Source organism: Microtus pennsylvanicus, chromosome 1 (genome assembly GCF_037038515.1).
Source record: "Microtus pennsylvanicus isolate mMicPen1 chromosome 1, mMicPen1.hap1, whole genome shotgun sequence".
NCBI lineage: Eukaryota > Metazoa > Chordata > Mammalia > Rodentia > Cricetidae > Microtus > Microtus pennsylvanicus.
In genome coordinates, this window is record NC_134579.1 from 162,273,110 (window position 1) to 162,286,450 (window position 13,341).

A 13,341-nucleotide genomic window follows, 5' to 3' on the forward strand; every position below is an offset into this window, starting at 1 on the left:
CATCAATTCCCAACCCCCAGAGGCCTCCCTCGCCCAATTCTACCACCTTGAGAGCTGAGGTTTCAATATTTAAGTTTCAAGGGGAAGCATCCGGATCATAATAGTCCCTGGGGCTATGGTTCTGTGTACTTCCGGGTCTTTCCTAAATGACGTAAGGGTGTAGCACAGGCTTTGTAGGGCTGCACGGGGACACTCAAAACACATGGTGGTTAGTGCAGAGCAGGGCAGGGAGAGCTCCTGAAACACTGTCATCTAGACTCTCCCTGGGAGCATCCACTTCCTGTGGGAAGGACTTTCTCTTTATACCTACAGACTCTGGAAATGGCCTTGTTCTACCAGCCTTGGTCCTCACTTGACTGAACCCCCAGACGATGTTTTCATGGCCTTTTTCTAGTCCCCCCTCCCCTCACCCCTGTTTTCTAGCCCATCATTAACCCTTGGATGTTTGCACCCTGTTCTGAGGATCACTGTGGTCTTCCCTGGATAGCTCCCCATGGCTGCTAAAGCTGTCAGCAGACGGTGGAGACTGTTGTCAGCTTCCTTTTCCAGCCGGTACCACCATTTGGATGTAGCTGCCTTCAACTGTAGGGCTTCACAATAGTCCCTGTATGAACACATTAAATGTCATCAGTCTTACTAAGGGTAAGATGCTAAGCAGGCTCAGCAAGGCTCCAGACCAGGTAGTTAGACCATACGTGTAGCAGGCACCAACCCCCCCTACACACACACACACACACACACACCACAGGCAATGTAAGTCAGGAGAAGGGCAGAGCATGGACAGAGAAGGGTGGCAACGAGTAAGGAAGACTGGCAGTTCTGGAAAGACCTACCCTCCAATCTGAATCCCAGCTCCTAATTAAGACTGTTTAGATGTTTATGTGCTATGTGCATGTATAAGCCAGAGGACAAGCTGCAGGTGTCAGCTCTCTCCTTCCATCACTGGATCCCAGGGGTTGACCTCTAGCTGCCAGGCTTGGTGTCAAGTGCTTTTACCCACTGAGCCATCTCACCACTTTATCTCCTATGCTTAAAGCTTAAAACAATAAAAAAAAAGTAATCTTGCCGGGAGGTGGTGGCGCACACCTTTCTTTAATCCCGGCACTAGGGAAGCAGAGGCAGGTGGATCTCTGTGAGTTCGAGGCCAGCCTGTTCTACAAGAGCTAGCTCCAGGACAAGCACCAAAGCTACAGAGAAATCTTGTTTTGAAAATAAAAAAAAAGAAAAGGAAAAAAAAAAGTAATCTTCAGTGTATGGGAGCGGCACCCATCTAAAACAGATATGAAAATTAGGTTGGAAAGAAGAGGTGACATATGCTAGGCACTTGGAGACATATTGCTTTGTTTATCCCCCATCTCTGCCAGCAACCAGCAAGAGCTGGGCTTTAAACACAGGCCCTGACACTGCGACAGGTGCCGGGCACCACACTTCCACTCCCAGCTGTCCAGGAGACCTCAGTGGGGAGGTCCTGCTGGATTCTGCAGGAGCTGGAAGGCATCTTGTGTGGGGACAGCTCAGCTACCTCCCTCAGACAACTCAGTAGCCGGCAGAGGCGGCCTTTGGCTTCCCTGGGCAGAAGTACTCCTTCTCTCTGCCGTGCTGGCCAGAGGTCACACTGTCGATTAGCTAGCATCTCTCTAGATTAACACTGCTGCTTCTGCTCTCAGTGTGGCCTGCAGGTGGTGGCATGGGTTTCCTCCAGAAGGGCCACAGAGTCTAATGTTCAATGTTGGCTGCACTCAATACGCATGGTACTCATGTAAGGATTAGTAGACAGCAATGGTTCCAGAACAGAGAAAAACCTTGTCCCACTGTTAAGTTGTGTTTGGTGTGTATAAGCAGGTATAAAGAAAAATGCTGCATCTAATGATTTCGAAGAGCAACACTGCTTAAAGGGCATAAAATGTGCTTTGTGATTGGACACAGTCACTGGGACGAGTAACGTTGTGAGTAACTTTGTGTAAAGTTAAGATCTCTCTTTTAATCACATCTGATAAAGTCACACAAAGACCCCCTTTCTTATACACCAGATTGGCATTCCCCAACTGAGGGACAAGGAACAGTATTTTGTGAGATGTTAAAATACACCTGGAATATTCTTCACAAAGCCTAGTTTGAGGAATCTGCATTGTTCCCTCAGAAATTCCCAGAGAGGGGCAGGGCAGAGGGAGGGAGCAGGGGCTGGGAAATGCTGCAGGCTCCAGTGTAGCGGAGCCTGGGTAGATGACTCTATCTGGACATTCACTCGTGTAGTCTGATTTCCACAAATACTCTGTGACCAAGTCAACACACGGACAAATGGGTGAAGGATCTTAATTTCTCCAGTTCACAGTTTTCCTTTTTTGGGTATGTCTGTGGTCTTTGTGTGTGGTGCAAGCATGTGAGTGTGCAGGTGTGCCCTCGGAGGCCTGAGGATGACCACTGCCTCTTGTCTTTCTCTGGCACCATCTCTCAGCGCTCACCATTTTGGCTGACTTGGATGGCCACTGGATGTTAAAGATCTGCCTATTGCTGCCCCCACTGCCGGGGTTACAGGCACACGGAGAACTTGCCCAGCATTTTACATAGGTGCTGTTACTCAAACTCAGCAGGTCCTTGGCCTTTCATAGCGAGCACCTTGCCTACAGAGCCATCTACCGAACCCCAGTCCAGAGGTCTTTAAAAATAGAAGCATTGAAAATGAAAAATCTCAATCAGATCTTTACCTGAGTAGTAACAGTGGAGATGGTGAGCCATCTCCCTTAGCTGCATCCCTCGAAGTGAGATGAGGTGGATGATCAGCCTCTTTTGGGTGGTACTCATATGCTAACTGTTTGGAAACTAACCTGAAGGTTAGCCTTCATTGTGATAGTCATCCGCATTTGGAGGGCTGCCTCTCGTTGCAAAGGAACCAAAACTAAAGCCTCCACTCTTAAATAGCATTTATTAGTATTGCAGTGGAGTCTCCCTCGAGGTCTCCCATTTATTTAAGGATATATGCTATGGTTAGAGAAGCAACTTCATTACTATATATGAGTATGTCCAACTACGACCCTTACTCAATCCAGGGGTCTAATATTCACATCATGTGCATTGCCATTGAGTTTCTTATCCAAACATGCCCCCTTCTCCCCCCTTTTAAAATATGTGCCTTGATAAAGTGGGAAAAGAACTAAAGAAATGAAACATCAAGGGCTTGCTATAAAGGAGAAGCCTAGAAAAGATAAAATCCCCACGGCAGTTCTGTTCAGTTGCTGTCTGTGAGCGGAGGCACAGTGCTCACACGGGCAGCGTTCTGCCCAGTGGTTTCTTGGTCAGGATGGTGAGAAAGCCCTTGAGGTTTCTTGTGGCTTTTGGGAGGAGCTGGAAATCCCATTTACTGAATCCACTCAATGTTCAGGCATCGCGCTATGAACGCAAACATATCAGAAACTTCTTCTATCACTTTGGCGGTGGGTTTCCCGGCCCCGTGGCCAGCCTTGGTGTCCACGTGGATCAGCAAGGGGTTGCTCTGCTTCCGGCTGCGGCCCACAATGTATTGAAGCGTGGCGATGAACTTCAGGGAGTGCAGCGGGACCACCCGGTCGTCATGGTCAGCCGTGAGGAGAAGCATGGAAGGGTACTGGATGTCGTCTGCCTCTGGAAGCTTCACGTTATGCAGTGGTGAGTATCTGTAAGGCAGAGGAACTTCTGTGAGGACGGATACCAAGGGCAGAGATACCACAGACAAGAGGACAGACGTGCTACACCAGCCTGACCACTGCTGAGGAGGGCTGGAGCTAACAGCATACGAGGGCCATCATTTAGGCCAGAACTGTCAAGGGCTACTGAAAACTGGGCAGCTGAGTCACTTTACTTAGCTCTAACCTTGAAGGGTGAATAAAAAAGGAAGTCACAGGGCTGCTGAAATAACAGAACTGTTTCGAGTATACCATCTCTGCATTGTTTATCTCTTGGCAGAAGGACCTGGAACCTGCCATGTGTCTGTCCTTTAGCTGATCTAACGCTTGTGTGTGTGTGTGGGGGGGGAGCTGCTGCTTTAGGAAGGAAACACCTATTCTCTGGGACTGGCTGCTAACCTGCACACTGAGAAGACCTAGCCCCAAGGTACTGCATTTGGCCAATGGAGGGAAAGTAGTAGGAGACACTTCTAAAGCAGAAGGTAAGGAGACCTTCATTAAGAAGGCCTTTAAGAAAAAAAAAAAAGAGTTGAGTTATAGGATGATTGCTAACAGTTTAATGAAAGGAACATCTAGGTATCTTTTCTTTACATTTTACCCATTATTAATGTCTCGGTTTTCACAGTTTTACACTAATGGATATAATTTGTTTCAGAACAGACTGAAAGTGTAAAGTATGGAAACCATAAATTCTGCTTAGCTTATCACATGAAGTCAAGTAGCCTGAGGCTGTAAGGTTTTGGAAGGCAGTGGGTCCGTCTAAGCAACCCCTGCATATGCGTTAGCTCTCTGCACAGCGTGGAAACCTTGCCTATTAAAATTCAAATAAGTTTTGTGGGAAAATAATTCCCCATTAAGCTACAGGAGCCCCTGCATGGCCCTTTCTAGTTGATGTGCAGGGCTGATCTGTGTGCTCAGTAGCTGCAGGAAAAAGGAAGGTTCAGTCTTGAATGAGCAGCATCAGAACACTGAAATATTAAGTAGGAGTGCCATAAATTCTTCTAGAATCTTCTCCCCTTTTAAAACTATTTAGGAAACATCAGATGCTGTGGAGTACTTTTATTTTTTTATTTTGAGACAGGGTTTCTCTGTAGCTTTGGAGCCTGTCCTAGTTCTTAGCTCTTGTAGACCAGGCTGGCCTTGAGCTCACAGAGATCCCCCTGTCTATGCCTCCTCAGTGCTGGGATTAAAGGCGTGCGCTACCATCCGGTGCTGTGGATCACTTTGACATACAATTCAGAGTTCATCATTTTAAAGGTCTTGATCCTCCAGGTGCTCATCTGCACTTCATCTGAATTATGACTCCTCTGGACACAGCTGCATCAGTGAGCACCGGTGAGTGACCACAGTATTCATTTAGCCTTCTCCCCTTTAAGGATAAAATGTTGTTTCAAAGCACTGAATTAGACACTTCAGATGAAGTTCTAAGGAGGGAAGCTAGTTACAAAAAACAAAACATGACAAATTAAAAGATGTTTTCAATCAGAATTTATGATTTTTCTGAGAAGACTGCGATGAGAAACAAGTTTCTTGTATAGCCTGAGGGAATTCCTAAACAGAGCCGCTAAGTAATCTGTGAATGTTCCACGTGGGCCACAAAGAGCCAGAGAGAAGGAAGATGTCTCTCTTACTGCTGTCCTCAAAGCTGCTGGGGGTCATGAATAAAAGAAGTGTATAAATAAACTAATGCCTCTAATTCCAAATATTTGTGGGGACACTGAGCATAGAAATGGTCTAACTGTGTTCTACGTTCTTAAGAAAGGCAATGTCTCTACTGATACACAGTTTTAGACCATTCTATCTGAACTCCAGTAACAAAGGCTACTGGCACAGAACAGGAGACTCATGCCCCTCTTCCGCCATCAGCACCGTGGACTGCTCGGCTCAGCTCTCTGCTCCCAGTGTCTCAGAGTAGGCAAGGAGTGAGCGGTCAGCACTTCTGGGAACACTGGGAAAGAATGGCAGCCGTTGCTTCTGAGCAGAACTCGGTCTCACACAGCTACAGGGCTGAGGTCTCCATTTCCTCATGGCTATGAATCACAGTGAATCTCAGGTTCCAGAGGACCCTCTTGACACCTGAAAAATCCTTTCTTCATAGCACGACCTACATTAGTGTTTGTCAGGAATCTTAAATAGCCATCTTTATGAAAAGAGTAAATCTGGGGGTTTGGCTGTGACTCAGCAGTAGAACGCTGGTGGAGGAAGGTCATTGGCTAATAAAGGAACTGCCTTGGCCCATTTTATTGGTTAGGACATAGGTAGGTGGAGTAAACAGAATAGAATGCCGGGAGGAAGAGGAAGTGAGCTCAGACTCCACGGCTCTCTGCTCGGGAGCAGACGCCTCAGAGAGGTGCCATGCCCTGCTCCTGGGCAGACGCACGCGATGAAACAAGCCGCCAGGTCAGACATGCTGAGTCTTTCCCGGTAAGACCGGTGCACACAGATTATTAGAGATGGGTTGATTGGGATATCAGAATTAGCCAGTAAGGGCTAGAGCTAAAGGGCCAAGCAGTGATTAAATGAATACAGTTTGTGTGTTGTTATTTCGGGCATAAGCTAGCCGAGCAGGCGGCTGGGGTGCTGGGGACGCAGCCCCGCCGCCCTTATTACTACAGAACACTTCTCTAGTATGTGCAAGGTCCTGGACTCAACCCCCAAACAAACAAAACAGACAAAACTCAGGAAGACAGGAGGGCGCCACCATCTCCATGACACTGCAGTAAATTACATGCAGTCAAAACACCAAATGCTAATCCTGTTGAAAATGGTCACGATTAAGATAGCAGATTTTGAATAGCATATAGGCAAATATTAAAGAAAACATACTTGAGAAGCCATTCGAAGTGTTGCTTGCTGTCTGAGCACCCATAATCAGTGGTCCAGGCATGACCAATGGTAAACTTATGGAACTTCAACATGTCCATCACTCCAACCTGGGCAATAACACAGCCGAAGAGGTCCGGACGTTGATTTGCACAAACAGCTAAGAACCAAGAGACAAAAAGAGGGAAGTGTTCATAATTAAACATCTAGATGAAGCCAGTGCTTCATATCTTCAGGACGCTGGCTGTTTCATCCCTGGAACACAGGCAGAAGTTTTCATAAATGATTCAGGCATGAATCTCCAAGCAGCCCAAGGGAGAAGGCGGGGTCTGCCCAGTAATGGAGCATTTCCCCCCCCCCAGTAACAGTGGGGGGCGACTTGCTACGTTACTGGCTGGCGCTTCTCCGAGCCAGCTTGCTTTCATGGGTAATGGGGATGGGAGGGACTTGTTCAGATCTCAGGACCAGTTCAGCGCAGAAGAGGGGCTGAAATGCAACTCTAACCAGCACTGGTACAGTCTATCCTGTTTTCAGATGCTTTGTTGTTGCTTTTTAGCAGAAAATCTACTGAATATTTGCCAAGTAATAGAATATTTCTAGGTAATAAAACCAGATGCACTGGGCAAGAGACCTGAGTGAGCTGTTAATAAAGCACGGCAATCACTGTTGCTAAACAAGGTCGGGTGCCATGAAGTGGAGCCGGTGCCCTACAGCAGCCAGCGAGGCTGGTTGGAAGCCCACCAAGACCACATGATGAAGGGTCAGTCAAAAGATCTAGACTATTCCTGCCTCTGGCAAAATCCATAGTTCACAGCCTATTCTAATTAGATCACATGTAATAAATAGCACAGAAGCCTGAGTCATCCCCTTAGAAGCCCAGATCCTCTTGTAGGGTTAGGAATGTGCATGCCCAGAACGAGCACCCCATCATCTTGAGGCGGTGCCCAAACGAGCATCCCATCATCTTGCTGCGGCTGTCTTTGTGGATTTCTCAAAGGACTTGGCTTAAGAGGGACAAAGCAAAACCATAGCAGAGTTAGTGGTGAACCAGCAGAGTACGAACATGGCCTTTACAATGTTCTTTCCCGCTAAGCCTGGACTCACCCGTAGTTCTGCTGGTCCTCTTATTTCTATCTATTCAGAATCTATTCAGACTCTGACTACTTATCTTCCAGCGCCACATCTTGGTCCAAGCCAGTGAGTCCTCTCACCTGCTCAGCTTCTCGGCCCTTACCTTCTCCCCATCGGTTCAAGACTCCCAAAGCTTCCTGCTTCCCAGAGCAGAGAGAGAACTCGGGCTGCATTCAAAGTCTGTCCTTTCTGGTTTGGCTTTGGGACACCTACCTGAATCCATGAGGACATGAGCCTCCAGAACCTCTCACCTAAATCATCTGTGTTAGCCTGCAGGACTTGGTTTGTGTCTGACTCATCTGAACAGAAGCAAAGCTCCAGGAAGATAGCAACATCTGTCTTGCTCGCCCATCTATGCCTGACACCTAAAGACATGCATGGCATTTCTTTCTTTCTTTCTTTCTTTTTTTTTTTTTGGTTTTTTCGAGACAGGGTTTCTCTGTAGCTTTGGTGCCTGTCCTGGAACTAGTTCTTGTAGACCAGGCTGGTCTCGAACTCACAGAGATCCACCTGCCTCTGCCTCCCGAGTGCTGGGATTAAAGGCGTGCGCCACTACTGCCCGGCCCATGCATGACATTTCTTGACAACTAAGAAAATTTGTGAGCTGCCCCATGTGAGTCTTAAGACTCCAACGTGGGCCTTCTAGAAGATCAGAGAGTGCTCTTAAGAGCCGAGCCACCTCTCTCAGCCTCACCCTTGCCAAACTGAAACGAATTATTCTGGACAATACAGTTGACATCCACGAGCCAGCTGTGCACTTCTTTAGCAGTGCCTGGGATTTACGCAGGTCACGCATCACTTCACTATCACCAGCTAGAAAACATTTGGCTAAAGACGGTGCTCTGTTGGGGAAAGCGTAAGTATAGAAATTCATGTTTGGACATGTTCCAGATGTTTCAAAGATAAATGAACATTCAACCCCTCAACGCCCAAGAACAGTGGGTGGAAAACGGTCATGTGCTGTGCCGCCTGCACATGTAACAACATTAAACACCTCAGACCCCACTGGACTCAGCCTGCCGGGCGCATGCTCATGAGTATGCCAAGTGCTGCTGAGGGAACAAAAAGTAAAATTTCACTAACCACCAACTTAGAAAAGTGCCAGGCTTAACCCGGTGACGTGACAGGAGGAGGCTATCTAATCCTCAGTGTTCTTTAGATGTGGACAGTCACAGCACATCTGCCTCACAAGGTGCTCAGCAGGTGTCGGTATTCATGCCAACCACTCCCTCCACTTCTGCATTACTAATAGGTTCCTCGTGTGTACCCCCTGTATGTCCACGGCATTTGGCTTCACACAGCATAGGTCTGAACAAACGTTCCATTCCGCGAGGCTCACATCTTACTAGGCCTGAGTGGCAACATCAGGTTCAGCTGAGGGAGACCACGCTGTGGGTTTAGCCCATAGGGAGTAGAGAGGTCAGGGCAGGCGATGCTCAAATGCAACTGAGTTCTGCTGTCTCAGCACCACTCCCATCAGTGAGCCTCCGGGTTAAATGGAGCTGGGGGAAAGCCCTAACGGGGGCAGCTCGTGACTGAAAGAATAAACGCAAACGCAGCTCTCACCCACTAAGAGGCCGCCATTGGAGCCTCCGTTGATGGTAAGCCTCTTGGGGGACGTGTAGCCTTCTTTAACGAGATATTCGGCAGCACACTGAAAGTCATCAAAACAGTTTTGTTTGTTGGCCAGGATACCACCTGTAAAGTGAGAGACAATTAAAAACAGCACAAAAAGCAAGTCTGAGCTATTTGGAGGTTTCCACTGCTGACCAATGTCAACAATGGCTGCATAAGCCACATTGATAGAAATGCCTCAATTTAAATCTTAGGGACTATGGAAATCTCAGCATTTCCACATTGCAGACCCATATAGTGAATTTGTATTTTATTAACAAACTACACAACTTATAAGGCAAGAGCCCCAAAGAGCAAAAGATGATCTACTCGGTGAAAGAGGACATTGAAAAGAAACTGGATGAGCAATGGACCAAGAATGCCCATGCCTGCCAGTCCTCTGAGCTCCACCTAGCACACACCGCCAGAGCTGGTGGCAAGGGCTGTACCTGCTTCCTGCCCTGGAGAACCACCCTCCCTCTACAGTGTTGTGCTCAGCCGCTAATTTAAGGGAAAGCTGAGATTAGGGGGTGCAGCAGCAGAGCATACTGGGGACGCCCGACTGTCACGTGCCCCCCCCCCCCCCAGGGACTCCTGGCGCATCAACACCTATCACCCTTCCCATGTTCCAAACCAAAGAGAGCCCTCAGGGGGAAGGTACAGGTGAAGGCCTCAAAGATGTCTGAAGTAACTGCCTCAGAACGAACAAAGAGCAGACCCAGATCTAATTAGATATTCAAGATTAACCACTTGTGCAGAAATTCAATTAAACATGAAGCAGTGCTACTGAAAGAATTTTTTCACATCAAAACAAATGTTATTAAGATTTTAATAAGCAATTACCGGTGAATTAGAACAGCTAGGATTCCTTAGTTTCCAGGAACAATACCATTTGGTGTATATGTCTATTTTTAAAAGTGCATTACATTTTAAGCTCAATGAGCAGAATGAGAATTAGACACATCAGTGTTCTGCATACCAGGCTATAACTGGAAAAGGTCCCCTTCTGGTCCTTTTATTAGCTTTTTGAAGCAGTCAGAAAGTAATCTGGCTGTAGTCAAGCTCCAACTTGTCTACTCCCAAGGCTTTGGACAATGGTTAGTCTAATTAATGGATGTGTGTAGAAGCAAACCAGGGCAAACGCATCCTGTCTTTTAGACCACAGGGTCCATTCTCCCAGAGGGAAAATCTGGGAGTTGGAGCTGGCCTCAGGATCACACACTGTGGCCAGGATATGTGTATGTATGAATAACAGCACACAAAATCAGATGCGTGGAAGGGGCTACTCTTAGCCTATGACTTTGAGATGTCATAGGCTAATGTCAAATTTATGCTATGTATACATTTTTTCTTTATTTTCAACCATCTTTTCATATCATAGTATGTATTCAGTGTAACTGTGATCCACCTACTATCAAGTCAAAAATCACACAGTCACTCCTGTGTTGTTTCAAATCCAGTGACAACTGAGTGAGGTAGGAGTAACCAATTGTGCTGTAATATTGTCAGGGAGCCTAGGAAGATGTGCTGACTCCAGGGTCAGGCCTTGGCCTCTGCAGCATCTCAGGACCTAGTAGGCACATAGAACAATTGTTTTATAGGTTCACTCTTGTTGCTGACTGATGTGGGGAACCAGGCCTTGGAGGGTGAAGAAGAATGGTCTCAGGTGTTCCTGCAGTTAAAGAAGATGCCTGTTGTTTGGTGCTGATGACAACTCCTAGCCCTAGTGACCTCTCGGCCGTATTGTAAATGCTGGCAGAGTTTGGGAAATGTGAGGCTGGAGGGAGAGTTGCCTTTTGTTCTCCACCATAAGGAAATAACGAGTGAAGAACAATTCTGGTTGCACGGAGTCTGGACAAGGCGTGAGAGGCTCCAGAGAGAAGGAAGAGGCAGGGATTTAAACAAATGACTATCAGTAACAATCCCAACCTGGCCCTCTAGGATGAAGCTGGACTAGTCCAAGAGCTCCATGGGGCCAGCAAACAGATACAGAGAAGAAAACCAGAGAAGAAAAGGGCTAAATTCTGGTGTCCAAAGGCTACTCGGCCTTCCCAACACAATGCTAGGACACGCTGGAAGCCACACATGAAAGCAGTCCCGTCACAGGGCTGTTTCTTTCTCCTAGCAGAAACTGGCCTGCTTTATGCCTCTTCTGAGATAACTAGATAATGCCAAACTGAAAAGCAAGGCCTTCAGGAGGTGAACTAGACACCGAAAGCCCCCACAATCTCCCATACTACCTCAGGTGTTGCTGAAAAACAAAATTCCATTATGTTTTATGAGGACGATGTCTGAAAAATTGTGCTTCATTATCCTAGGCTACCGAGGAAAACAACATATGAAGAGATGTTTTTACTGGAAGAACGGTTTGTGCAATGAGTCTGAAAAGGGCTCTCATTCTGCCAAAAAGCTCTCAGTTCTCTCTACCCCAGCTCTTTCCAACAGGAAGATCAGCACGACCTAGTCAGGTCAGACTCGGTTCTGCAGAGAAAACAGCCCACCTTTATGCCACGTCTCTCCATATTCGCCACCGCCTCTGATGTTAGCCACTGCGAGGACGCCGCCCATGTGTCTCACAAAAATGAGCCTGGACACGCTGAGGAACAGTAAAGACAGTTTAATCTTCCAGCAACCGCCCAACAAGCACCAAGACTCTTCCCCCCACCTCGAAGTAAAATTGTATCCTAAGAACTCTCCATGCAATACAGCATCCAAATAGAAGTCCAATATTTTTATATTACTTGATTAAAGCAGAAAGCGTATAACTTCTGATTACTACTTGCCTGCAAAGCTCACACATGTTCATAAACAGTACCTTTCATTCTTCTGCGCTGGCAAATGATCCACTGTGAGATTCATAGTGCAGACATTACACAGAAACAACCAGAGACCCCATTTCACACGGAACTACCTTTGTAATGACTACCACGGCAAACAGAAGCATCGGGCCAGGCGACTCCCAGCCCCTTCCGACAGTGGACCCGTCAATAGGTAACACCGTGTCCAAACTGCTCAACTTAGATAAAGCAAGCTCCTCTTGCGGACTTTAACTGCACCTCTCTGTGTCTTAGGAAATTTAGATGGCAATTAGACAAAACAGGATGTGCAAGGATGGAGATCACACAGAACGGGAGAAGAACAAGCCTCGAGGCTTGAGATAAGACACTATAGCACAGAGTGTCCAGAAAAAATACTATCTCTTTTGAAACCTTGGGTTTGTTTCTTCTTTTTTCCTCTAACCCTAAAGGTACAGTGATATCTTTCTGTTATAATTATTTTGTTTTGAGCACTATTTCTGATGCTCTCCTTCTTCCTTTTGTGAGGGGTGACAGTGAGGCCACAGAGGAGATGAAAGGGAGTTGGTGTGAGGTAGATACAATTAGACTAATCATGACCAATTCGCCAAAATGACTTCATGATTTGGTCCTTTACATTTTCAGGCACCCCTGACAGTTTCTCTCTTGAAACTATGACATCCACTACAGGGATGAAATGGCCTGGAGGGCCTCTCTTGATTCCTAGCCTAGAGGTCTAAAATGAACTCACTGTACAAATGGAGAGACTGCTAGCGTTAGACACGGGAGACCCACTCAGGGACCACGGGGGTGAAGGGGATGTGGAACAGTGTGCATGTGCCCTGTTATCCCGGGATGAACCATGTGTCACCATCCCTGACGCAAACAGCATTCTCACTGGAAATGCTATATAAAGAGTGGCAAACAATGCCAGAGTTAGGCTAATCTAATAGATACAGACTAGCTTGAGTTTCCAGATAACTGCCTCAGAATACCAACGTGGCCTGCGATTGGACCACTGAGATACGGCTGAGATAGGAGATGGCAGCCCAGAGAAGGGTTGCAAGCAGACAGACTGCAACTTTCAGCCTAAATCCAGGCTGTGCCACCACCACGGCACTCTACTGGAACCCGCAGCATGAATACTGCTCTGTACGATGATTTTATACAAGAGGTCCCTTGTCCTGCCAACCACGGCACTCTACTGGAACCCGCAGCATGAATACTGCTCTGTACGGTGATTTTATACAAGAGGTCCCTTGTCCTGCCAACCACGGCACTCTACTGGAACCCGCAGCATGAATACTGCTCTGTACGGT

General features: G+C 47.1%; 1 protein-coding gene across 1 annotated transcript in view; it reads right to left on the reverse strand.

Moving 5' to 3' along the window:
* Positions 1 to 2,904: 2,904 nt before the first annotated feature.
* The window catches only part of Prep (prolyl endopeptidase), a 111,062-nt gene continuing 100,625 nt past the window's right edge, over positions 2,905 to 13,341 (reverse strand). Inside the window, exons 12-15 of the mRNA XM_075944316.1 lie at positions 11,729 to 11,823; positions 9,180 to 9,311; positions 6,486 to 6,642; positions 2,905 to 3,650 (exon numbers count right to left, since the gene is read on the reverse strand). Coding sequence (XP_075800431.1) covers positions 3,356 to 3,650; positions 6,486 to 6,642; positions 9,180 to 9,311; positions 11,729 to 11,823 — 679 coding nt within the window. The 3' untranslated portion in view covers positions 2,905 to 3,355. The remainder of the gene's footprint in view (positions 3,651 to 6,485; positions 6,643 to 9,179; positions 9,312 to 11,728; positions 11,824 to 13,341) is intronic.